Source organism: Brachionichthys hirsutus, chromosome 5 (assembly GCF_040956055.1).
Source record: "Brachionichthys hirsutus isolate HB-005 chromosome 5, CSIRO-AGI_Bhir_v1, whole genome shotgun sequence".
Classification (NCBI taxonomy): Eukaryota; Metazoa; Chordata; class Actinopteri; order Lophiiformes; family Brachionichthyidae; genus Brachionichthys; species Brachionichthys hirsutus.
The window spans coordinates 1462894-1488631 of NC_090901.1; the positions used below are offsets into that span (position 1 = coordinate 1462894).

The 25738-nt window shown below is 50.0% G+C and overlaps 4 protein-coding genes across 4 annotated transcripts; 1 reads left to right on the forward strand and 3 right to left on the reverse strand.

Moving 5' to 3' along the window:
• Window positions 1–211: 211 nt before the first annotated feature.
• LOC137894206 (leucine-rich repeat-containing protein 17-like) lies at window positions 212–2719 on the reverse strand. The gene is made up of 6 exons (XM_068739686.1): window positions 2592–2719; window positions 2042–2518; window positions 1741–1949; window positions 1076–1231; window positions 616–757; window positions 212–537 (listed from the first exon to the last, which is right to left on the reverse strand). The coding sequence occupies exons 1-6, from the start codon at window positions 2717–2719 to the stop codon at window positions 255–257; spliced, it is 1395 nt and encodes a 464-aa protein (XP_068595787.1). The 3' UTR covers window positions 212–254.
• A 2351-nt stretch (window positions 2720–5070) lies between these two features.
• Window positions 5071–9328, reverse strand: fam185a (family with sequence similarity 185 member A). The gene is made up of 8 exons (XM_068739883.1): window positions 8734–9328; window positions 8512–8621; window positions 8091–8183; window positions 7885–8023; window positions 7376–7417; window positions 7203–7298; window positions 6971–7105; window positions 5071–6122 (listed from the first exon to the last, which is right to left on the reverse strand). Exons 1-8 carry the CDS (start codon window positions 9326–9328, stop codon window positions 6010–6012), a joined length of 1323 nt encoding a protein of 440 aa, XP_068595984.1. The 3' UTR covers window positions 5071–6009.
• A 739-nt stretch (window positions 9329–10067) lies between these two features.
• On the reverse strand, window positions 10068–12415 carry LOC137894401 (fibroleukin-like). Its single transcript, XM_068739884.1, has 2 exons — window positions 12157–12415; window positions 10068–11520 (listed from the first exon to the last, which is right to left on the reverse strand). The coding sequence occupies exons 1-2, from the start codon at window positions 12413–12415 to the stop codon at window positions 10808–10810; spliced, it is 972 nt and encodes a 323-aa protein (XP_068595985.1). The 3' UTR covers window positions 10068–10807.
• Window positions 12416–18935: 6520 nt separating this feature from the next.
• On the forward strand, window positions 18936–24793 carry LOC137893834 (lysine-specific demethylase RSBN1L-like). The gene is made up of 8 exons (XM_068739273.1): window positions 18936–19409; window positions 19574–19669; window positions 19750–20411; window positions 21152–21289; window positions 21394–21536; window positions 21605–21772; window positions 21924–22035; window positions 22623–24793. Exons 1-8 carry the CDS (start codon window positions 18947–18949, stop codon window positions 24108–24110), a joined length of 3270 nt encoding a protein of 1089 aa, XP_068595374.1. The 5' UTR covers window positions 18936–18946; the 3' UTR covers window positions 24111–24793.
• Window positions 24794–25738: the final 945 nt, after the last annotated feature.

A 25738-nucleotide genomic window follows, 5' to 3' on the forward strand; every position in this document is an offset into this window, starting at 1 on the left:
CTTTTATATGCAGTACATGTATTCTACCAAAATGTAAACGTTTAAGAAAACGTCTGAAACCCAATTTCAGTATATTCATACAACAAGAATATTATGGAAGAACAATACAATTTCTGGTGAAATAGCCAGAACCCCCCCCCCCCCCCCCTAAAAAAAACATAAAAGCAAATGTATTTTATCCATCTGATACAGACTGTTTTAATAAATCGTAAAACATAATAATGAAAGCATGTAAAACAAAATGTTCTGGCGAGTCAGGGCAGCCTGAAGATCTGGTATTTCTGCGGCCCTCTCAAGTGGCTCGGTTCCGGCTCCTCCTCCAGCTCGCCCTGCGCCTCCATCGGCGCGCCCCACAGCTCGGGGTCCGTGTCGCCGGCGTCTGTTCTGCTGTGCTGTCTGTCCTTTGGACACGCTCTGTTGTAGGACTGCACATACGCCTCCACACGCTCCCCGGCGTGCTCAGGCGGGGCGTGGCACAGCAGGCCAGACTGCCTGGCATTGGGGTGAAGACGCAGCCAGTACGCCATGTAGTGGATGCTAAAAAAAAAAAAGAAAAAAGCATGCAGATGAATCGGATCCGCCTCCGGATTCGTTATTAATCGACACTCATCTTACCTGTAGTCGCAGACCCACGGATTGCCTCCCAGTTTGAGCTCAGACAGGAAGTAAAGGTCTTCCAGGACTCCGTACTTGATATTACGCAGGTTGTTGTTGGACAGGTCCAACTCCCGCAGGTGCAGGAGTCCAGAAAGGGACGCTGGGAGACACAAAGGAAGCCATTTGTTTCTGTTGTTTATTATCAGCAAACAAAACCCCAGCCGTGCGTTCAGAGTAGAAACACGTGCGCCGGTGTTGAGCTTCAGGACAGCGTTTACTTTGTTCCTGTGACCCCCCCCATGCTCTCCCAAAATGCTGTAAACACAAAGATGGCCGCGTTCCAACTGTCTCTTAAAAGGAAGGAATGGGAAACAGATTCCTCGATTGAGCCGCCCGTTATTACGTTATCAATCAGCCAAAGCGAACAATAAACCGTTTCTCATCGTGGATATGAGAGGACATCTAGGAGAACTCGTACCGGTGTCAACGCGTTCCATACTGTTGTGACTGGCATTCAGGGTTCGGAGGCTCCTCGCTCCATGGAAATCTCTGGCTTTGAGATGAACGATAGCATTATGGGATAGATCAATGTGCACCACGTCCTCTGGAATAGCCTCGGGTACCTCCGTAAGACCTAAACATAAATGGGGAGGGCTTCATTATGTGATTATTTTAATGCTGACAGAAAATATAACATTTCACACGTCCTTTTTTATTATCAGTAAAATTTATTGATCTTTCTTGCAAACCAGTTAAATTTGTCATCAAGCTAAAGGCCGCTCCAAAAATATATTTCTAGTTGTACTACCACTAAAAAGAGATTCTGTTCAAAGGAAGATTTGAAATACTTTTTCATGTTTTAAGTCTGACTTCGGCAAGGCAACCGGGTTGAAAACATCTGCTAAACCAGATGTGTCTCGTCACGCGTTCTGTGTATGAACTGGAAAACCCTTTGAGAAACAGACGCCGAGTTATTCCAGTCATGCAGCAGTCTTTTGTTTTTTTTGGTCACAAGCCTTCTGTCTCTCTGACATAAAGCACAAGATAAACTCTGCCTCGCTGAAACACAAGGAAGTTCTCAGAGCGGCACAATCGCAGATCAGTCTCGATGTCTTACGTACGGAACGCGCTTTGTGACCGCACCTCGTTTGCTACAGTCCATCCGGACTTGGGGAAAAAGGTACGTATGGCAAGCGGTGGTGGCGTCCGGCTTGGTGCGGATCGGAATGGGATCGACTGGGAACAGCGGTTCTGTTTCGTCACCCTGCTCTTCGTTTACCGACTCCTTGCAGAGTAATTCAGGGTCCGCCTGCTTCAACTTCACGTTCCTCAGCCCAAAGGGCTCCGCGCACCTACAAGAGGGTCCAGATCAATATCGGGCGCCTGTTATTCTGAGAAACCTCCTACAGGTCAGACTACGCCCCGACTCTCGTGGGATACTCACCTGGCATGGTTCCCAAGGTTACGGTTGCTGGGCACCTGAAGGGTGCGTATCAGGCTGTCCATTGGACAGAGACAATCCCAGGGATTATCATACAGCCGTAGATAGGCAAGGTTCCTCATGGGAATGAGGGTCTCCTCGCTGAGCGTTCGAATGCGGTTGTGCTGCAGCAGCAGGGTCGTAAGGTGCGTCAGGCCCTGGAAGGCACCTTCCTCCACTAAAACGATGTGGTTCTGCTGCAGGTCCAGGGTGGTTAACCTCTCGTACCCAGAGAAAGCCCCTCCACGTAGGACTTTGATCCTGTTGCGGGCGAGAAGAAGGTGCTTGGGTTGACTGGACCAGCTCTGTGAGGCCGGAATGGACGTGAGACGTCGACCCTGACAGTCCACAAAGACGCCTTGAGATTCTGTGGACTCCAGGCACTCGGGTTCTGCCAGCCTGGGGGGGCCTGACCTGCTTTGGCGCCCGGCGCCCCTGATCCTGACGGTTCACAGAGGAAATATTAATGCAGTGCATTTCATGGTCCGAGGAGATGACGGGGGTGAATCGCTACCTGTCCCTCGTGAGCTTGTGCCTCGCTCCCCTGAGGCCTCTGCCCTTCCCCGGCCTCTTCATCGTCACAGTGGATGGGAGGAGGAAGAGGAGCAGGGAGGCAAAGAGGACCGGACTGATCATACGCATAGTTAGTACTGCAGGGACTGGAGCTGGAGTCTTGGGCCAAAGTCTGATGAGAACCAGGGATGGAAACAGAAGCAGCGGTTCAGAGAGGAACGCTTTCTGTTGTTGATCAAACGCGGCTGCTGCCATGGAGGAATGCACCGCGTTCATAACAAACACACGACGGTGTTTATTACATTATGTTCTCACCTCCAATGATCGTTATTACAGTGATCGATTCGAGTGCTTCTCCGCTCTCTGCTTGTTTATGTGAATGCAGAAATCTGCAGCAGCTCAATCTGTCAGAGCGTTAACAAAAAACTTCACCAGTTCACCACTATGTGACCAGCGGGGTGGTAATATCTGCCTGGGCCTCCATCGCTGGTTACCTTTACCCAGCACCCGTCCATCCATCCATCCACCCATCCATCCATCCACCTATCTATCCATCCATCCATCCACCCATCCATCCATCCATCCACCTATCTATCCATCCATCTATCCATCCATCCACCTATCTATCCATCCATCCATCCATCCATCCACCTATCTATCCATCCACCCATCCATCCATCCATCCATCCATCCATCCACCCATCCATCCATCCATCCATCCATCCATCCTCCTATCCACCCACCCATCCATCCATCCACCCGTCCATCCATCCATCCATCCATCCATCCACCCATCCACCCATCCATCCATCCACCTATCTATCCATCCATCCATCCATCCATCCATCCACCTATCTATCCATCCATCCACCCATCCATCCATCCATCCATCCATCCACCTATCTATCCATCCACCTATCTATCCATCCATCCACCTATCTATCCATCCATCCATCCATCCATCCATCCACCTATCTATCCATCCACCTATCTATCCATCCATCCATCCATCCATCCATCCATCCATCCATCCATCCATCCATCCATCCATCCATCCACCTATCTATCCATCCATCCATCCATCCATCCATCCATCCATCCATCCACCCATCCATCCATCCATCCACCTATCTATCCATCCACCCTCCTATCCATCCATCCATCCATCCATCCATCCATCCATCCATCCACCCATCCATCCATCCATCCACCTATCTATCCATCCACCCTCCTATCCATCCATCCATCCATCCATCCATCCACCCATCCACCCATTGTCTCCGTCCCTTTTTGGAAATGTTCAATTCATGATCCTTTTCTTTTAGTTGAAAACAATAAAAACAACTAATTAATCTGTAACTGTAAACCCTCAATCAATCCCATCTCTCAGTATAAACGCATCTATTGATTTTACACAGGAAGGCTCTGAACCTTCTGTCCCTGAGTCTGGCTTATTGCTACAGACCTACAGACGAAGGGTTTGTGTACCTGTCCACAGGAACGGGCTGACCTCTCTGGGTGCACGCAGGTCAGTCTGGACACGCCTCTTCCTTTGATGTCCGCCTCAGAACGTAAAGATCCAGCGACTCCTCTCCGTCTGCTGCGTCTGCTCGTGTTCCTGGAGACTGTTGGAAACTCTGAAGGGCAAGCAGAGTAAAAGCAGCCGTGGCCAACCGGAGGGGTGGGTCTACTCGGCCCACACCCCCCCCCCTCGGGGACTGTGCCTTAGTTTCATTCCAGATGCATGGTTTCCCTTTATGGGGGCCTTTATGGGGGGCCACGTCCAGCTGCGTCTCGGAGGATGAGTCAGACACGCACGTTTTCCTGCTCGTCTCTCCCTCCAGACGACGGAAACCGGCTTCAGCGCCGGATGTCCTTTAGTCAGGGACAGTGTGATCAATGATCTGATCACACTGTCGGGCGGCTGTGTCCTGGTAGGTTTATTCAAAGCCATCGCGAAGCCTCTAAAGGCATTCATTGTCCTTTGGAGATGTGAATGCAGAGTGGACGACAGCTGGACGACCCTGTGCAGGAGCTCCCTGCAGCTCCAGAGGCTCCACGCCGCTCGGTGCCCCAGGATCCGTGGCCGGCCTCGGGAACCTGCGGCACCGGACGTCTGCTCCGTCGACATCAGCGGATGCAGCATCCAGGACCAGGTTCTGTCTGCGGGTTCACTAATACCCGGATAGAACCGTTCGCCCCGCGCTCTAACCTTGGGCCCGTGTTTGTAGGGCCTGGCTGCTCTCGGGGGAACTTGCTTGAGGAACTTGGTTCTTGCCGAGTGCATCTACGTCACAGACATCGGCATAGAGGTACGACTTGGCAGGAATGTCTGCACATGAGCAGATGTGGAATTCTTCTAGGTATTTATTATATTTAATAGGTCCTGGTTTACTACCATTAATAGCTGCCAGGAAAAGCAATTTCACAAATAAGAGGGGGGGGGGGGTAGTGAAGAATAATTCCCCCCTGCGTTTACCTCATTTTGAGACGCTTTATTAATGTTTACAAACCATAAAGGAGACTTTCAATGACACAATCTGAGCAATTAAACAGTAAACAGCTTCTATTTACCGTTAAAAGCTACCAGTTCAGCACAAACCGACACCGGCCTGGAGTTACGCAGAGCGGACACGCTAAACGAGACCGTCCTGTTGAGTGGACACGCTAAACGAGACGGTCCTGTTGAGTGGACACGCTAAACGAGACGGTCCTGTTGAGTGGACACGCTAAACGAGACGGTCCTGTTGAGTGGACACGCTAAAAGAAACTGTCCTGTTGAGCGGACACGCTAAAAGAGACCGTCCTGTTGAGTGGACACGCTAAAAGAGACCGTCCTGTTGAGTGGACACGCTAAACGAGACCGTCCTGTTGAGTGGACACGCTAAAAGAGACGGTCCTGTTGAGTGGACACGCTAAACGAGACGGTCCTGTTGAGTGGACACGCTAAAAGAGACCGTCCTGTTGAGTGGACACGCTAAACGAGACCGTCCTGTTGAGTGGACACGCTAAAAGAGACCGTCCTGTTGAGTGGACACGCTAAACGAGACGGTCCTGTTGAGTGGACACGCTAAAAGAGACGGTCCTGTTGAGTGGACACGCTAAAAGAGACCGTCCTGTTGAGTGGACACGCTAAACGAGACGGTCCTGTTGAGTGGACACGCTAAAAGAGACCGTCCTGTTGAGTGGACACGCTAAAAGAGACCGTCCTGTTGAGTGGACACGCTAAACGAGACTGTCCTGTTGAGTGGACACGCTAAACGAGACGGTCCTGTTGAGTGGACACGCTAAACGAGACGGTCCTGTTGAGTGGACCCCATCCTGAGTTCTGGACGCTGCAGAGAGGTGAAGCTGCATCGTCTCTGGAGGCGTGCCGGTCGATCGGTCCGTGTCTGCCGGTCCGGTAACATTTGTGCCGCTCAGCTCCCCAACTTCAGGGACTCGAGCCAGCTTTGCGTCCTGACCGTGACGGCGCCCCCGTCTGCCCGCGCGTTCACCCAGCGCTGCTCCGGAGGCTCCCCGTTCACGTAACCTGAGAGGAGGAGAACGCAACGGTCAGCGTTTAGCTGCCGTGCACGTGGAGGGAGACGCAACGGCCAGCGTTTAGCTGCCGTGCACGTGGAGGGAGACGCAACGGTCAGCGTTTAGCTGCCGTGCACGTGGAGGGAGACGCAACGGCCGGCGTTTAGCTGCCGTGCACGTGGAGGGAGACGCAACGGCCGGCGTTTAGCTGCCGTGCACGTGGAGGGAGACCCAACGGTCTGCGTTTAGCTGCCGTGCACGTGGAGGGAGACCCAACGGTCAGCGTTTAACTGCCGTGCACGTGGAGGGAGACGCAACGGTCAGCGTTTAGCTGCCGTGCACGTGGAGGGAGACCCAACGGTCAGCGTTTAGCTGCCGTGCACGTGGAGGGAGACGCAACGGTCAGCGTTTAGCTGCCGTGCACGTGGAGGGAGACGCAACGGTCAGCGTTTAGCTGCCGTGCACGTGGAGGGAGACCCAACGGTCTGCGTTTAGCTGCCGTGCACGTGGAGGGAGACGCAACGGTCAGCGTTTAGCTGCCGTGCACGTGGAGGGAGACGCAACGGCCAGCGTTTAGCTGCCGTGCACGTGGAGGGAGACCCAACGGTCAGCGTTTAGCTGCCGTGCACGTGGAGGGAGACCCAACGGTCAGCGTTTAGCTGCCGTGCACGTGGAGGGAGACCCAACGGTCAGCGTTTAGCTGCCGTGCACGTGGAGGGAGACCCAACGGTCTGCGTTTAGCTGCCGTGCACGTGGAGGGAGACGCAGCGGTCTGCGTTTAGCTGCCGTGCACGTGGAGGGAGACGCAGCGGTCGGCGTTTAGCTGCCGTGCACGTGGAGGGAGACGCAGCGGCCTACCAGTAACCGTGACTCGGCCTTCGCTCGCGTCGCTCTCGACTCCGTGCACAGCGACCTCCGGGCTGACGTCCACCGACACGCCACAGAGCTGCAGCCCAGCTCTCAGGGAGGGGGGGACTCGCACACACACCGCTCCTGCACGTGACGGAGAAAGAACACGGAGCAATAGATGGGGGGGGGGGGGGGGGGGGGGGGTCTGTGCTGAAACGCGTGAATGATTTATAACATCTACCTTCTCGAGTGTGGAGCTTTGCACTGGCACCTTCTCCGACGTAGACATCGATGCTCCCGCCGGTAGAGGAGATCTCCAGGAAGCCATTTGAGCCGTCTGGAATCCAGAGTCAGCCTCGAGCCGTTTCTGGCAGCCTCCGCTCGATACCATACACGGCTCGGTACGCAACTTACCAACGACGGCGTCTCCGGTTACAGTCCTCACGGCGGCGTTCCCTGCGAAGCATCCGAGGCGCCGTCAGGTTTGATCTCACGCGCCGGATACGGGAGTCTGATTATTTATTACTGCATCATGAAGCTGCATTTGTTTTAGTGTTTCGTTAGCGTTAGCAAACTGCAGCTGCTGCTTTATTGCTGGGCTTTTCTTGCCCACATGATGAAGCGGTTTCAAGCAGGGCAACGGAAGCCTAAACGCGGGAAACACATTCGTCATGACTGTACAACACTTCGGTACTGATGAGCACAAACGCACTACTAATAATATTATTAGTAGTATTATACAGGTGTGGTTCTCTTTCAAGTCTCGGGCCTGCCATTTAAAAAGACCTAGCAAGGAGAAAAACGTTCATTTTTGTTCATGTTTTATTCCATATCGTGCAGCCTTAACACCGTTTAGATGAAGAGCTGACTGTAAACACTAAGAAGTACACAAACGAGTATAAAAACACGCACCGCTGGCTCACCGTGAACGTGCCCCAGCTGAACGCTGCCCGAGCAGGAGGAGATGCAGCTGGACTCGGCGTAGACGGCTCTGACCTTCAGGAGGCCCCGCTCTGTAGAAACGGTCACGTTGGCGCCCTGGAGCTTCTTCACATCCACCGTCTGCAAACATGAACCTATCAACCACTGCTGCCCTCTACGGGCCGCCGAGTGTCAGTGCAGCGCTTACACCGTCTCCTCGTGTGCTGACGTTCACGTTGCCGTGGATCGAGCCAGCAGCCGTAACGTGACCTCCGTTGGAGCTGACCTCAACCCGGTGACTCTGAAATACATCAAACGGCGACGAGAACAAGAAGCGCGAGATTTCAAATAAAAATGCTTCTTAGGAGTGAGTGGAACGCGTCGATGCTGCGAGTCTGCAAGGCGTGTTCGATTCAAAGCGGATCAGTGACAGTCCTTAGGTGGAGATAACTGTTGTTACATGAACACACGGATCAGTGACGAAACGCTTTGATCCCCCCCCCATGAGCAGACGGACCTGAGTAATCGCCACAGCAGCGCTTTCCTCTGTGGATCAATCAGACAGCTCTTTGAAGGTAACCAGTGAACCCACAGGGATGCCGTTTCACGGATCTTGTTCGATCACCTACTTTGACGGAGTGCAGGAAACAGTCGCCCCCGTCCGTCCGCACCTCGCAGACGTCGCACTCCATCTCCTTCACCTGCACGGCTGCGTCTCCGAAAGTAGAAATAAAGAGATCTGAAACAAACAAAAACAAAACCCAGATCTGATTAAAGACAACATCAGACAGCTTCCCGTCAACAGGTGAGAGAACATCTCAGGTAGACTTCAAACAGGTCCTCCTGCTCACTGCTCTTTATGGGCGCGGCCAGATCGATGGACGCGCTGCCGTTCAGCTCCCCCGCTGTGATCAGCAGCTCTTTGATGTCCTCTTTGTACTGGACGTGAACCTGATCCAGACCGACCCCGCGAGAACCGAGCACCGCAACGAAGGCTCGGTCAGCATGCGGGAACCGGTGCGGGTCCAGCGGGCGGACGGAGATGCCGCAGCCCAGGTGCGCTCGGATGGTGCTGAAGGGGCTCACCTCCAGAGCCCACCGCTTCAGGGGCTGCCGGGAGGGGGCGGAGGCGGAAGCGAACCGGGGTGCGAGTGTCCTGATGCGGGACGAGCACCGGAGGAGGACACCGTCTCCAATGCGGGCCGCGGGGGACGAGCACCGGAGGAGGACACCGTCTCCAGTGCGGGCCGCGGGGGACGAGCACCGGAGGAGGACACCGTCTCCAGTGCGGGCCGCGGGGGACGAGCACCGGAGGAGGACACCGTCTCCAATGCGGGCCGCGGGGGACGAGCACCGGAGGAGGACACCGTCTCCAATGCGGGCCGCGGGGGACGAGCACCGGAGGAGGACACCGTCCCCCACCTGAGCGGCTGCGCTGCGAAACATGGCGACGACCCCCCCGGAAAAGAGGGAACGGCGTTAAATGTTGCGGTAGCCGCGAATAAACACGCTGAACGCGCTACCTGCGCGTCAACACGGGCCGCAGAGGCGTTTCCGCTACGGCATTTCAGAATAAAGGTCTCAACATCTAAAATAAGTCAACCGAAAGGGTTTAAATTATGAATAAAAAACTAACAAACGACATTTTTTAAGCTTAATGCTTGTGGTCATTTTGGGGATTCAATCAGTTATGGTTATGTTTGTCAGTTGTTGGATTGGATTCACGTCAGTCTTGTAGTTTTTTGTGCTTATACTTTTTTGCACTTATATCTATATGCTCTATCTTAGAAATTTAGTTATGTATAAATTTGGAGGAGATACCACTCTAAATTCTTTGTGAACTGATGTTAAAAAAAATAACGAACAATTTAATTGCTAAAAATCGTAAGCTGGAGCGCTAAACGATATTTAATTGGACATAAAAGGAAAACGTACGTGAGCAGTATTCGCCGTCTGATTTATTGTATTTTATTTTGAAGGGGAAATATTTGGCTTACATTTGAAAGCGGATGTTGGGCCTTTTGTAAGTTTAGACCCGCCCATCTTTTGGGCTTTACCAATCAGAATGTCTGATCACTTTTACTGTCTGTGTTGATCAAACTCTACTTGTTATTGATTGAACTGTTAATTCATATCAAGGTCTGCAACTATATCCAGCAGAAAAGAGGGAAAAACAAAACACGTCATCAATTTTATTTATCTTAATAAAACATTAATTAGTTTGAAACATCAATGAACAGCCTCAATCAACCAACAATGGGCTTTCCAGTACTGTAATAAAAATATCATTCTCTGTCGCTAGGCAACATACTAGTCAAATCCACACATTCTTCACTGAAAAATACTTCCTCACAAAAGGATTTTACTCTCTGGTCATTTATCAAAATACACTCTCAAATAATCAATTGACATGTTATTTATGAATAACAAAAGACAAAGTAAGAAAGTAAATGGGATTCTACTCTTTTAAACAATATACACTCAAGGGATTCAAAAATATATCACTGTGTTTGTATCATTTTAATATAACAACATTTTATTCCTTAATAACATTATTAATTAATATCAGTATTGCAAACAAATCAAGAAATGTAAACATATATTTTTCAGGTGAAACTGTAGTATACAACATTTTACACAATCAATAACTAGTGTTCCCCCAATCTTCGATCAGCCCTCATATGATGAGAGTGATCATAAAACCTGCACTACATACATATATACGTACAACCAATTTAAAAATGTGTGTTTTTAAATCCCCTGACTGCACAAACTCATTTATAATCAAAGTAGCCTTCAAAGAAACCAGCAGTGCAGAATCAAACGCCACAAGGCGGCAGTAATGTGCTAACAGCTAACAGCTAACTGTGGAGAAGCAGTATTGGGGTTTGCGCAGCAAGAGGTCGAAGGTTATCTTTTAACAGCTCAGAGCGTAAAGCCCTTCGGTCGGATCATCATCCTGACGGACTTAAAGGACTGCCTCTCGTTTGTGGGGTAATACTCTTGTTTTATGTTATGCCACGTCCCCCAGAATATCCCATCCCTGACCCCTTTGTACTTCCCCACATAATATCTCCCATTGAGGTTCGAAGCCAAGCAGGCGTCAAACCACCAACCAGAGCTGTAGTAGGCCCCGCAGTTCCCAGAGGGATAGCGGTCGTGGTCCCGGTCCGGTGTCGTGAAAGACCTGTTGCTGTGGTCGTACCTTTTGCTGAAGCTCAGGGCATCGCCTGCAGTTCCAGAGTACTCGCCCACCGTCAGTCTGAAGCGCAGCCGTTCACTCGCCACCCTGAAGCGCTCGTAGCGCGCGTACGCCGTCACCCCGTCAAAGTCCTCCAGCTGCACGTGCAGCGCCACGTCTCTGTCCCGGGTCAGCAGGTGGATCATGTTATTCCCCAGCCAGAACTCCCCTCCGTCCAGCGCGCCGAATCCGGATCTGTAGTCACTCCAGGTGCGGTTGAAGCTCACGCTGCCATCCTGTCTGCGCTGAATGACCGTCCACCCTCCTCCATCCAGTTCCATGTCACAGTAGACGGCAAAGCTCCTGCTGCGGAGGTCAGGGGTCACCGCATACACGCCGCTCTTCGTCTCCCCTCTGAGCAGGTAGTCGGTGCAGTCTCTGATTGCCACGGTAACCACTGATAAGGGAAAAGGGGGACAGTAAATTATACTACCAGTGCTTTGCAAGTGCAGCAGGTCAAAATAAAAACTAGTTTTCCACCATAAAACTTTTACTGGTTTAGAAACAATCCAAGAAGGATCTCCACAGTCGATTTAGTGCAGATTTTAATTTGATCTTTTCTACAAATTGGCTTGATGAATAAGAGAAAGCCCTTTTAACCTTTACCTGCTACCACATGATAAAGGCTGTTAGTTACATTTAATTACATTGCATCTGAGCTCAGAGGCATGTTGGAGTATAAATATCCATTTATTTATTCGTGATGTTTTGCACGTAGCTGATCTCAGACTACATCATTCTAGCTCTCTCTCTGGGGATCAATAGAGCTCCTCATGCGCTCGCTCTTTTTTTTTGCATTTTTCATGTTCGTGCAGTGAATTGAAACACTTTTTTTTTAGTTGTCTGGTTGAAACTAAACAACCGTTACACAACAAGTAGGTGTAAACCAGTAGATTGTGATTAAACACATTCACGTTCTGTCAATGACACTCAGAGGCTACAGCGCCATCTATCTTATGTGTATTTAATAATGTAAAGAGCACAGTACCTAGTAGTGAAGCACTGTGGTAGCGTTAATAATAATATCTCTTGCCTTTGGCTGCTTTTACTGCCGGCGGCTTGTCGTCTGGCCTCTCAGCCCTGCTGGCTGTCGGCTGCTCCCTCGGACGACCATTTGGTTTCAGCCTTTTATTGAGGAAAGCAGCCACCTGGTTGATTTTCACTCGGAACTCCCGTGCACTCGGAGTGGATGCTTCTGGAACCAAGGTCCGGAGGCCAGAGTTGTTCGGCCTGAGCTCAGGACTGGTGCTCGAGGAGGTTTGAGCTTCGGGAGATGGGACAGGACTTCGCATTTTGGGGGGATATGGAGACGGTTCGAAGACTGTCTCCTCCACACCGTGAAGTATCTTAACTTGCAAACTGGGATGAGTATAAGGAACGTGATTTGGGTTTTGGGAACCTGGCCTGATTTTGTTTGGTCTTCTTGTCACTGTGACTGACGATGGTTGACTGGCTGTTCGTGGCCTCTGGGTAGATGTAATCCTGCTGTCTGGACTCATTGTGAAGCCTTCAGGGTGAGTACGTTGGTGAGGAAGGTCTTTGGAGGAGGTCTTTGGATCCAGAGTGATCGTTTTCATCTTACTGGGACTGGATTCGGGTTCAGCTGGGGACTGACTCGCGCCGTTTAGATGATCAGATGAAGGAGTGGGACCGGTGATGTGAGAAGGATCCAAGCTCGTTTTGGTCTTTGGACCTGATGGGTTTGATTTGTGACTGAACCTTGTTACTGGCTCCACTGTAGGTCTGGTTCGTGGCCCTAGTCTGGGGGGAACCCTTGATGTTTTATTGTGTTCTACTATATGGATGTCATCGAGCACAGATTTTGAGATGGGAGGCATTTGGTCTGTTTGCAGGACTTTAGGCCTTTGTAGCGTCTGCTCGGGTCGAGGAGTCACGACTGTTTCTGCTTTAGATTTTATTTTTTCTTCTCTTGTTGGCTTTTTGTGATGTTTTTGTTTTTGATCAAACTTGTTATTTTTAAGAAGAAGAACCACATTTTCATCAGGTTTAAAGTTCTGATTAACAGTTGTGATCTCAACAGGTTCAGGCTCTGGATCAGTTAGAGGGTCTTTGTCAGAACCAGTCACCTCTACGGTTGTAGTTTCTTTATGAGGTGTTGTTCTCTGGACAGGAAGTGAGGTCTTTTGATTAGGTGTTGGTCTCTGGACAGGAAGTGAGGTCTTTTGATTAGGTTTTGTTCTCTGGACAGGAAGTGATGTCTTTTGATTAGGTGTTGTTCTCTGGACAGGAAGTGAGGTCTTTTGATTAGGTTTTGGTCTCTGGACAGGAAGTGAGGTCTTTTGATTAGGTTTTGGTCTCTGGACAGGAAGTGAGGTCTTTTGGTTAGGTTTTGGTCTCTGGACAGGAAGTGAGGTCTTTTGATTAGGTTTTGGTCTCTGGACAGGAAGTGATGTCTTTTGATTAGGTGTTGGTCTCTGGACAGGAAGTGATGTCTTTTGATTAGGTTTTGTTCTCTGGACAGGAAGTGATGTCTTTTGATTAGGTGTTGTTCTCTGGACAGGAAGTGAGGTCTTTTGATTAGGTTTTGGTCTCTGGACAGGAAGTGAGGTCTTTTGATTAGGTTTTGGTCTCTGGACAGGAAGTGAGGTCTTTTGATTAGGTTTTGGTCTCTGGACAGGAAGTGAGGTCTTTTGGTTAGGTTTTGGTCTCTGGACAGGAAGTGAGGTCTTTTGATTAGGTGTTGGTCTCTGGACAGGAAGTGATGTCTTTTGATTAGGTTTTGGTCTCTGGACAGGAAGTGATGTCTTTTGATTAGGTTTTGGTCTCTGGACAGGAAGTGAGGTCTTTTGATTAGGTTTTGGTCTCTGGACAGGAAGTGAGGTCTTTTGATTAGGTTTTGGCTTTGGGGCAGGCTCCTCCTGATTAACAGTTGTGATCGGATCAACAGGTTCAGGCTCTGGATCAGTTAGAGGGTCTTTGTCAGAACCAGTTGTATTTTTATGTTTTGCCGTTTTAGGTTTTTGGACAGGAAGTGCAGACTTTTGATGAGATTTCTGCTTTTGAACAGCTAACTGACTTTCATCATTTGTATATTCTTGTTTTGGTATTTGCGAATTCGGGTCAGGCTTCTGGAGTTGGGTTTTTGTTAGCCCTTGGTTAAGTGTATTTTTCTTGTTGGTCGTTGGTTTCTGGTTAGAAGGTTTCTGTTTTGTGTCAAATGTTGTTTTTTTTGTTTTGCTAGCTAAAGGGGCTCGATCAGATTTATGGCCATTCTTAGTTTTATGTTTTTGGCTTGCTTTAGGCTTTCCTGCAGCGTTCGGCTTTTGGACTGCTAGAGGATCCACACTGGTCACAATATCTGAACTGATTTCAATGTTTACTGTCCGGCCGCTGTGGTCTGAGGCTCTTGGAAATGTAGTTTCATTCTGACGAGGAGCTGTGGTTGTTGTCGTCAGCATGGCTGGATGTCCACCTTGCCTCTGGAGGCCTGACTCTGGTCCTCCAGTGGTTGTCATGGCGAATCTAGTCCTGTCACTGGTTATCTGCTTTGAGGGACCGCCTACTGTGCTTGTTTTGGCTGCTTTTGGCAGCCTACTTGTGGTCCTAAAGTCTGGCTCCACATTTACTCCGGAGCTCATCGGCGATTTTGAGCTGGACAAAGGAAAACTGAGCGGTGATTCAAAAGTTGTCGCTTCGTTTGAGTCATGCCTCTGAGATACATTTCTGAAAGAATAAGGAGTCGGACTGACTGAAAACAAGTCCGTCACCTCTGTCGCTTTGCTAAATCCTCCATCATAGTCTCTCTGAACGCCCTGGCTTGTTTTCCCCCCGTCTCTTTTGATCTCCTCTCTGATCTCCCCGTCCTGCTCCACCTGCACCTCCCCCCCTTTTATAGTCTTCTCTTTCTCTGTGTGCCCGGTGCTTTCAGGCTCTTTTGGTTTCTCACTTTGCTCCACTTTTATTCCCTTTTCCATTTCCCTCTCCTCCTCATGCTGCTCTCGTTCCGGATTTGTATGCTTATCATGGTCCTCTGGCGTTTTCATTCCATCATTGCCACTGTCGTCATCAGTTTGGGTCTTTTTCTCTCGGAAACTTTCTTCTGTTTTATTATTTTGTATATTAGTTAATTTATCATTTAACAATAAGTTCTCTCTATTTTCTTTTGAACGAACTTTCCCATCTTGCTGTGTCTTTCGAATTGTCTCTCTCTCATTGTTATTTTGTATGATTATATCCGCTATTCTCTCATTTCCATAAGCACTTGGCATTGTTGCCTTTCCCTTTGACCCATCTGCTTGAGTTTTTCCGTCTGTCTTTGTCACTTGTAAACTTTGTTCATCGTTATTTTCTCTTACAAGCTCTATTATAGTCTTTCTTTCTGATTCATTTATCATTACCCTTTTCTCATCCATACTTGCTCTTTCTTCATTATTAATGTCGCCCAATCCTTCCGTAGTATTTGCCACTCGACCCCTGATTGTCCCATAATCTTGAATCGAGTCTTTTTGTTTATCATTGTTTCTCTCATTCAACCAGATCCTTTCATCCTCATGTCTGTCCATACCATCAATCCTCTTTTCATGCTCGCTCTCAGTTTGGCTTACTGTATAATCTGCACACATCTTCCTCAGTTGATCCACATTATCCTTCAGGTTCTGGAGATCCTTCACAATCTTCTCCAGCTCCCTGAGTTGCTTTGGCAAATAGACAGTCAACGGTGGCAAGCTAATTAAGTAAGAGCACGTGCTCCCATCCTGGTCCTGTTGGCATAACCCCTCGGGTCTCAGAGTTACAGTGCAAGGCCCAAATACGTTATCCCTCCGGAGGTCTTCATCAGAGTCCGCTGCAGTCCAAGAGAGGCTGGAGAAGACCAGCAGGGTCCCACATACGCACAGTGCCTTAAAGCTCATTATGTCCCAAGAGTGAAGAGCAAAATGAAAGGCAGGAGAGAGTGCAAAAAGACAGACTTTGGCTTGAGAAGGGCAGTGATAGTGAGAGGAGGGGGCAGAGGAGGGAGGGAGAACCGATGGGGCTGTTCTGTGGAAAGTGAGTGTCTGAGAGAAATGAGGAGTGAAGTCTGAAAGGGAAACAGGTGGAAAGAAAACAGACGGGGGAGGAGGATTGTGTGAAGATACTTTTCAGTCGATGATCTCTGTGAGATCGTGGATGACAAGTGTGAGGAAATAGTTCTGCTTTATAACATAAGCAGAACTATCCATAATAGCTCTAAGTCAGTCATGAAAGCTACTCCCCATCTGAATTAATCAATAGGTATTAAGAACTCTCCAGACATGCAAGTCTTCTGTTCAAGTATCTTTTGTCTACTTATAGCTGGAGAAAGAGGAAGAAAGCTCATCACATGAAGCAAACATGGGGCGTGGCTGGCAGCAAAGCGCGTTGATTATTCCCAGGACCCGGGTGTAGATGCGAACGCCACCACAGTTTAGGAGATATAACTGATGCCATGTTGGCTTGTGTCTGATTTTATCCATTTGTAATGCTTGTTAGGCCATTTTCATCGTCTTGTTTTGATACTGTGATGAAACGCGGAATGTTCTCCACCAAGCTGGAGATGCTTTTCAGCTGTCCACCGACATCGACAAAGGAAGCCATTTGTTTAACGAGAGGAGTGTGGCGAGCATCACGTTGGGAGGATGAAAACAGCTCAGCACACAACAGCACTATCCTGTCATGTCGGCAGAAACATCAGCTCATAGCTTGGAATGCTTTAGTTGATGTGATTTTGTGTTTTTATCCTTGCGTAATGTAGAATATGAAATTGAAAGGAAAGGATTGAAAGGTCGAAGTTCTTCGGAGAAGAAGCTGCAATAGGTTTCAACTCAACTCCAAATGCCTTGGAATGGTTTCCTATAAAAGTGGTACCGGTCCAAACACACTCTGTTTGACTTCAGGAGTTGGACCCTTCCTCCTCCTTCGATGATCTCATTTGACATTTGACACCGGCTGGCAGGATAAAAGCCAGGACTGAGTATCCTTCCACCTTCCACAGTCACTAAAGCACTGGGGAATAGTGTGAGGGAAATGTTTACACTCTTCAGAGACTTCTATTTGAACGCTCGGCCGCATCGACTCATTATCACAAAGCCACAACTTCCACAGCACAGCCAGACGAATAATACTGATCAACCTGACGAGGGTCAACAGGATCAATTGATTTGTTGGAAGTCACTCTAAAGAAATCCATTCTGCTCTTGATGTGAGCGCCGCGCGGCTCTGAACTCTCTAATATTTCCCTTCATGCGGGCTTCATCCTTTTATGGGCAGCATTAGCTTTTCTCCCCTGGTTGCCCTCTGCGGATGCAATGTTTTAATCCCCGCCCCCCCCCCCCCCCCAGTCAGCTGGCTTGGCCCCCTCTCTATGATAGATTGTTTAAACGATGTGTTTCTTTCCACTAAGACCAGAACAAACATCTGACCGTGTCTCCAGCTTTGCTGCTGTGACTTCCTGGCAGAGGAGCGAGCGTCGTCGGTCGCGTCGGCGTGTTGAACAAGAGACGTGTCCACGACTTTGTACCTGTGGATGAGCGTTTTATATCAGTAAATCACTTGTTTCGTAGCTCGGAAGAGATGCAAGCCATAAAGTCATAAAAAGAAAGATATTAAGTAAATGCATAATTGATATTCTACCAGCTGCCACAAATAGTTATAATATTTGCACCATCACATGTTTTAGGAACCAAAAATAACCTCCCTTTATTATCCTGCAAACTGTCATCTTCTCCTTGGTAACTGTTGGAGTCGCTGTGCTGCGTTGTGTCTGACGTTTACCCACAGAAGTAAACAGATCTCATCCTAGTGTAAGCCGGTGTCAGGCCTGATGAACAATGTGTACACGACCTTTCCAATCTTCCTGGCAGATTCATTCCTCCACTTTAGTGGCTGTAGATACGAAATGAGAGGAGCATTTAAATGGATGCTGAAGAAGACAGCGGATCGTTTGACAGGTCGAGATCTAGAAATGTGGCGTAACTTTCCACGGCATTCCAACGATTGTTTCTGTTTTCTGTCATAACAAAACGATACATTTCATTTTAATATTTGTGTGTTACGTAATAAAGCATTTAGGCTTTTGTATTGAAAATGTAACCATGTGTTGATGTTAGATTGATAATAGCAGATGTTGAACGCAATAAAAGTAGTGACTAACCAAGTCTTGTTGTAAAATAGAAATAGAAGTCACAACATTTTTCACTTGCACCTCGGTTGGTGGATGTCACCATCCCGCCGCCCACTCAGACTCAGCCCGACTCAATGGATTCTCATATCAACATCAATTTAATATGAGTCCATATCACCATTAACATAAATGTGTTTTACCGCCTTTGTTTTTATTATCTTCTGCACATAATAGAAAAATGCTGGAGCTTTTGAAAAGTATGAAAAAAACACATTATTAGTATTAGTATTAGTATTATACAGATCTGAGGCATAAATAAAGCCCGCTGTTTCATGTTCTTGTATTTTATTTTATTTTATCAGCTTCACAAGGTGATTTAAAAAAAAACTACGCGTATTTGTTGCCCTCTAGTGGTTACTTCGGGTATGTCACTTTCATTTTATTCCAACCTTGCGGTGACGACTGTACCAGAGAGAGAGAGAGAGAGAGAGAGAGCGAGTATCTGATACTATTGAGTCACTAAATAGTGCGTGTACGTGTGCGTGTGCGTGTACGTGTGCGCCATCATGTCCTCCAGTGTGTAAACAAATTCTGTCGGCAGCTTTCCTTTCTCCGTGCGTCTGACGTAGGTTGTTAAGCCCCGCCCCCAGCCTGTCTCTCACGCACCAGTTACGTCTGACCGTAAAAAATAGAAACTTCCAAGATGGCCGAGACCGTGGACTCCATGCATTTCGCAGGAAACAGCAAAACAATTCCCCCTAAACCTTTGCTAGCTAAGCGGCCCCCGGAGAGCCGCCCGCGGGCTTCCAGCGACCTTTACCCGCCTCCGCCCAAGAAGCTCCGGCTGGAGGAGAAGGCTCCGAAGCACCGGAAGCTGAACGGAGACGTGTGCGCAGGGGGGAAACACAACGGGAAACAGAGCTGTGCGAGCCCAGCGAAATGGAGCTTCGGCCCGGCCAAGGCGAGCCACCCTGCCGCCTCCGCGGCGCCGCCGACCCCGGTTCGGAACATCTTCAAAATCAGCAACTTCCTGGCGTCGCCGCCCAAAGTGCGAAAGGCCAAGGAGAAGCGACACAAGGAGAAACGCGGCGAAGCGCAGCGCGGCTCGGCCGCTGCCCCGGAGAGAGCGAGCCCGGCCGGCTGCCACACAAAGAGCGAGAACGGCGACGCGGCGACGCCGCAGAGAGGTGAGCCCAGCGCGGCCGAGCTGCGCGGCTCGGCTCGCCGTCGGGCCGGCGCTATTACGCGGTTACGTCATTCACTCCGCCGCAGGCCCCGCTGTCTGTTAGGCCCAGATGGTCATATGTACATATGAACACGTGAAATGTTTCATTCCTGTTTGCTCTGCCAGCTTCAGATCAAAGGCCGGGGGAGAAGATCAAAGACTGGACGAATCACAGGACGCACAACGCCAGAGAGAACGGGGACGTGGTGTCTCCACAGAAGGGTAGGCGTGACGTGGAGCGCTCACCTCGAACGATGCGGGACGTCGTGATTAATCGGCTAAAACGTGATTTCCTCCATCAGAGGCGACGGAGAGGCTCGAGGCGGGCGCAGCCGAAGACGTCCTGCTGAAGAAGCTCAAGAAGAAGAAGAAGAAGAAGCACAAAGACGGCGAGCGAGCGAAGGAGCGGCGCGGCCGAGCCAAAATGTATCACCGCTCGTGTCAGACGGTTTGTTCGGGGGTTTCTCTGAATCTTCCCGAGCTCCTCAGTCGGATGAACGGGAGCAGCGGCGGCGGCGGCGGCGGTCTCCTCCACGCCACGGCGGCGTCGCAGCAGCAGCACCGGCAGGACGCCGCCTCCGCGGTCAGGGAGCGGCTCGGCTACGGCTCCCCTCTTCACTGCACCCCGATGCCCGGCCTGCCCGGCCTGGAGTTCGGGCAGATGATCCACATGGAGCATCAGCCCAACGGCGGCGCGTCCGTGGTGCACGCCTACGTGGACCAGCTCTCCAGCCTGTCTCCGGCTGAGATGCAGCGCTTCGCCCAGGAGTTCGTGACCCTGTCGTTCAGCGAGGACAAAGCCCAGGCGGCGTACTTCGTGATGGGGATCATCCACGGGGCGGCGTCCTACCTCCCAGACTTCCTGGATTACTTCTCCTACAAGTTCCCCAACGCGCCGGTGAAGATGGAGGTGCTCGGGAAGAAGGACATCGAGACGACGACCATGGTCAACTTCCACTCGCAGGTGAGGCGAGCGTCTTTCTGCAGGTGTGTTGAGCGCCGGTAGTTTCGTGCTTGAGCTTCTCTTTTGATACTTCAGACATCTAAAAGAAATGTCTTTGAAATGAATGGCATCAAAGGATATTCCCATCGTCCGATAGAAGAACAAACGCATCAGTGTGGACCTGCACGCTGTAAAAAGTCATCAGGCAGTGGCGATGACTTTAGCTTATGTTTGGCCTGGCGGGGGCTGTCGTCCTGGCAACCCAGCAGAAACGCTGAATAACACGACGAAAGAATTAGACTCGTAAAAACACCAGAAATGTCGTGTTTGTTGTTATTTGTTGTCGGACTGACTGATTTCTTGTGTTTTTGCTCGTATCTCTTGATAAACTGAGCGAAATCTTCAAACAGGAAACAGAAATGCGTGTTTTAAACAAACATTTAAACATCATCCAGGAACAGGCAGCAAGCGTCCTCCTTGCTGCCTGTTCCTGGTCAGTTCTCACCAGACGGGAAGGAAGTTTGTCTCCGAGTCATTTCTGACATTTAAAGATGCTTTTAGAGGAATGACAGAGGCAGCTGGAGGGGGGGGGGGGAGGGGAGGGGGGGGCTCCCAATGAGTTTCTCAAGTAAATTCATATTTGGCATATTTATAAAAATCTCTTTTTCATTGACTTAAGCGCTGAAGCGTCTCGTGAGATACGATGTTTGGCGTCTTCCCAGAAACGCTCTGACGGACGCCCTCTCCGTTCCTCCCTGCAGGTGAAGCGGACGTACTCCCAGGGAACGTACCGCGCCGGAGCGATGCGCCAGGTCAGTCTGGTCGGGGCCGTCGATGAAGAGGTTGGAGACTTCTTCCCCGAGTTCATCAGCATGTTGGAGGAATCTCCCTTCCTGGAGGTTAGTGTGTGCGTGTGTGTGTGTGTGTGTGCGTGTGTGCGTGTGTGCAACCCCCCCGACAGCTATTCGACGTGCACACCTTTGTTTTCTCGCTGTTTCCTCAGCGGACGCTGCCGTGGGGAACGCTCTCCAGTCTGCGGCTGCAGAGCCCGACTGAAAGCGACGACGGCCCCATAATGTGGGTCCGACCTGGAGAACAGATGATCCCGATGGCAGACATGCCCAAATCGCCCTTCAAAAGGAAACGGTGGGTGGGATTGTTGAGTCCGGAGATGGCTCGCCAGCGTGGAGGAAGTTCTGAACGATGTATTTCAGGTCCACCAATGAAATAAAGAACCTGCAGTACCTGCCCAGAGCCAGCGAGCCCAGGGAGATGCTGTTTGAGGACCGTACCAGAGCCCACGCCGACCACATCGGGCAGGGCTTTGAGAGGCAAACGACGGCCGCTGTCGGCGTGCTGAAGGCCGTGCGCTGCAGAGAGGAGTGAGTGCACGGTGACGCGCACGTTTAACACAACCCGGCCTCTGTGCCGCCCTTTGGTCGGCTCGTAAAGACGGCCAGCCTGACGGAAATGAGGGTTCTGTAAAGTGGTACCTTATTTAGATCGTGACTCTTTGCACCCGTTCCCTTAAAGGACTTTCGCTCCTGCCCGGATCACCAAAGACGTTGTTTGTTTTCACGCCGGAGATTTCCCAGATGTGGTCATGAGGCTGCAGCTGGACCTCCACGAACCTCCCCTCTCTCAGGTGGGTCTGACCTCGTTAGCGTGCCTGGGAGGACACAGATTGAGCCCGCTTATTCTCTTAGCTTAAATATATCAATGAAGATTAACATTACAATCAGCAGCCTGTCATGCATTCCGGCTCATTGTTTTAGTTTCGTGTGCTCTTACCACTCAAACATCTCTGGGAGAGCGACTCGGCACCGCAGCGACGACACGGGGAGCGTGACCTCTAAAGAGGGATAGAAAACACACAAACATTTTAACCACAAAAAGGTCGTCCAAATATTTGAGGTGAAAAACCAAGTGATGCTGAGCGACAAAAGTAATATTCAGAGATTTTAATTAGGTAATATCATTAATAATTTAATTAATACACGTATAGTGTGTATATAATGGTTTTATAGAGCGCTTTACATTGTGCATTATTTATTCGCTCCATACTCGGTGGTGGAGAAGCTACTGTTGTAGCTGCAGCTGCCCCCGGGGCAGATACAGCTGCCCCGGGGGCAGACTGGCGGGAGCGAGGCCGCTACCTCCTGACCACCAGCGAGTATATAATTGAATATTTGCTGTTTTGACTGGATCTCTGTGTCACCGCCTCCTCCTCAGTGTGTGCAATGGATCGATGATGCCAAGCTCAACCAGCTGAGGCGGGAGGGGATCCGATACGCCCGGATTCAGCTCTACCACGACGACATCTACTTCATACCCAGAGGAGTCGTCCATCAGTTCAAAACGGTGTCTGCCGTCTGCAGCCTGGCTTGGCACATCCGACTCAAGCAGTATCACCAACAGGAAGCGGAGGGCGGCGTGGAAGAGAAATGTGCATCAGCGGATGCAGCGGTGAAAATCAGACACGGGGAGGGAGACGGTGCGGTTGAGTGTTACCCTGCCGGACAGACACCGGGGGCGCTGGAGGACAGGGGGGGGCCACCCTCACACACTCCAACACGGCTCTTTAAGGTGGAGGAGCGAGAGAACAGAGATGAGTTAAAGGAGCTGCCCGTGACACGGCCGCTAACGTTCATAAAGGAGGAGCGAGACGAGCGCGCGCTCGCTCACACACTAACCGATCCCGAAGATGAGGAAGAGGAAGATAAGGGGGGCGGTGTCGGAGATGAAGGGGCTGATGCGTGCCGGACACAGCATGGTGGCCGAGGGGAGGGGGGTGGGGACAGAGCATCCTTAAAATCACTACAGCATAACAGGAAGGAGAATAATGTGGAGGAAGAGAGGCCACAAAAGACGGCAGGACCAGGTCAGGGTGTCAGAGAGAAAGCTAAAGATGATGGGACAAGCACTTATAACGCACCCCAAATAAAAAGAGAGAAAGGGAAACGAGAGAAAGATGAAAAGGACAGGAGTAAAGACAAGGATAAAAAGGGGACGGGGAAAGAGAGGGATAGAGAGAAGGACAAGGCGAGAGAGCAAGAAAGATTCAAGGCAGAAGGAGCAAGAGAGGGGAGGACAGCGATGAAGAAGAGAGAGGACGAGGACTGGACGAGCGAGGGCTGCAAAGCCTCGTGGGACGCGAGGGCACAGCCCCATGTCAAGAGAGAAAAGGAGCACGATAAAGAAAGACGAGCATCTCACCTACGGCCAGAGAAAGAGAAAGAGGAGGCTCGGGACGCCTGTTTGCATAAACACAAGGCTCCGCACGGGAAGAAGGAGAAGAGCGGCCACAGGGAGGGCAACGCTGCGGGGACGCAGGTGAAGACGGCCGTCCCAAAACATGCAAACCTTCAGGTAAAGAGAGAAGCAAAGAGAGATAAAGACAGTAAGGAGGAGCGGAAAAAGTCTGCGTCTGCTCCAGCGCCACCAGAACACAAAGCGACACGGACGCTCATCACCTTTGACCTCTTTAAGCCCATGGAGGCTCACCAGACTCTGGCCCTTTCCTTCACAGACAGTCGGCTTAAGAGCCACCATCACACTGACCCCCGGGGCTCTTCGGCTAGGCCTGGAGCGGACAGTCGGACGGTTGCGCCCTCTAGAGGAGCGAAAGTAAAGGACACGGCGCACGGGAAGCCTCCAATGCCCCAACAGCTGCACGCGCTAAAACAGCCCCTCAAAACACAGAAAGACTTCTTCATATGAATGTCTAGAGGTCTAGAAGTCCTTCTCTTCACCCGACAACTTACGCAGAGGCTTTGTTAAAGTATTTGGAAACAGTCTTAGCTCCGGACATCAGCTGGTTTTCTAAGAGAAGAACGAGTCTGTGCTGAAACGGCGACATTATTCCAGCGACCAAGTGAAGACGACATCCAAGTGTTTCAGCATCGCCTGGGAATGTAAGCCGAGCAGCTCATTTCACGTTAGCGAATGTGCGTGGGCTCTGTATGAAATGTCGTGACCCGTGTCGGTGCCTGCGCACTACTCGGCCCATTTTAGGTACTAAAATCTGGAACCATCCCTTCTTCCTCCCTGCTAGAGGAATCTCTCGCTTCGCCTTGTGGCTTCAGCCGACGCTGAAAACGGGAGCGAGTCGTTTTCGGGCTGGACTTTGACTCACGCAGGGCTGTAAATGATACTGTACGTACCGAACCTGTACAGTGTAGATGTTATTAGCGCCAATGTGAGAAAATGTATACAGAAATTGCATATATTTTTTGTAAGACAAGTTTTATTTTCCATAGAACTTATTTATATCATTTATTGTCTGTTTTAATTTGAAAACAATATATGTGGAAAATTATGTTGTAAATACATTTTATTTCCTAAGATAAGACTTGGTAGTGTGATTTATACTGATCAGAACCTCAATAAATGGTTCAAAAATACCGACTTACGATTGATGTCTCTTCTGCGTTTCGTATCGAGATGGTTTAAATGGAACTACAACCACAACCGTAATATATATATATCTTATTTTATTTCAGTGGATCTAAATGGAATACAGGCACATTTCTCCCACGGAGAGTTCCCGGGTCTGTTTCTGCTGAGCTGGACCCGGCCAGACTAGCATATCAAAGACGAGCTCATCCTACAAAGAGAAATCTGCACACATCTTTGAAATCCATTAGGTAAGAGGAACTCAAGGAATCAAATTCAAATAATATCAGCGGCAGCGGGGCATCATGGGACGTTCACGGTCGCAGAGACGCGTGTCGTCATGATGTAGCGTCACATCAGGAAGCCGGGAAGTTTCTAACGGCTCGACGGAAACGTTCAAACAGACATTATTTAACCGACACTCGGTCAGCGAGGCATGATAAATCCACTCTGGCCGCACGCGGCCATCTTCAGTGCAACCTGCGCGTACCTGTCCGGTGGATCGACGGTGTAAAAAGAACTTCTCCTACAGGTATAAAAATATAACTCTCCGGTCCCGCCCCTTCGCTGCAGCCTGAAGACGAGGCAGAAGGCAGTAACGTGAACGCCGAAACGGGGAGACGCCTCGTCCTAAATATATGCGTTTAAAATCTCTTCGCTGCAGCCTGAAGACGAGGCAGAAGGCAGTAACGTGAACGCCGAAACGGGGAGACGCCTCGTCCTAAATATATGCGTTTAAAATCTTTAGCTAATAATCCATGATGCGAAAGACTCTGCTCTCATCGTGGTGCGAAAGGCGCATCAATAAAGCCTGATTGAAATAGTGATGCTGATTCTGGCACTCCGCCCACCCCACTTCCGTGGTTGACACGCCCGCATCTCATCCATACAGCGGATTTCATCACGATAACGTACGTTCTGGTCATTAATATGCGAAATCCACCCGATCCCAA

Excerpts from the sequence above, each read along its gene's own strand:
- LOC137894401 (XM_068739884.1), bottom strand. The coding sequence starts at position 12,415 with ATGCGAAGTCCTGTCCCATCTCCCGAAGCTCAAACCTCCTCGAGCACC. Across the intron at positions 11,521-12,156 it reads GGCAGTAAAAGCAGCCAAAG|TGGTTACCGTGGCAATCAGA; the intron begins GCAAGAGATATT and ends TTCCCTTATCAG.
- fam185a (XM_068739883.1), bottom strand. The coding sequence starts at position 9,328 with ATGTTTCGCAGCGCAGCCGCTCAGGTGGGGGACGGTGTCCTCCTCCGG. Across the intron at positions 8,184-8,511 it reads GTTTCCTGCACTCCGTCAAA|AGTCACCGGGTTGAGGTCAG; the intron begins GTAGGTGATCGA and ends GATGTATTTCAG. Across the intron at positions 6,123-6,970 it reads AGGCCGAGTCACGGTTACTG|GTTACGTGAACGGGGAGCCT; the intron begins GTAGGCCGCTGC and ends TCCTCCTCTCAG.
- LOC137894206 (XM_068739686.1), bottom strand. The coding sequence starts at position 2,719 with ATGCGTATGATCAGTCCGGTCCTCTTTGCCTCCCTGCTCCTCTTCCTC. Across the intron at positions 2,519-2,591 it reads CACAAGCTCACGAGGGACAG|GATCAGGGGCGCCGGGCGCC; the intron begins GTAGCGATTCAC and ends GTGAACCGTCAG. Across the intron at positions 1,232-1,740 it reads GATGGACTGTAGCAAACGAG|GTCTTACGGAGGTACCCGAG; the intron begins GTGCGGTCACAA and ends ATTTATGTTTAG.
- LOC137893834 (XM_068739273.1), top strand. The coding sequence starts at position 18,947 with ATGCATTTCGCAGGAAACAGCAAAACAATTCCCCCTAAACCTTTGCTA. Across the intron at positions 21,290-21,393 it reads AGGAATCTCCCTTCCTGGAG|CGGACGCTGCCGTGGGGAAC; the intron begins GTTAGTGTGTGC and ends CTGTTTCCTCAG. Across the intron at positions 22,036-22,622 it reads ACGAACCTCCCCTCTCTCAG|TGTGTGCAATGGATCGATGA; the intron begins GTGGGTCTGACC and ends CCTCCTCCTCAG.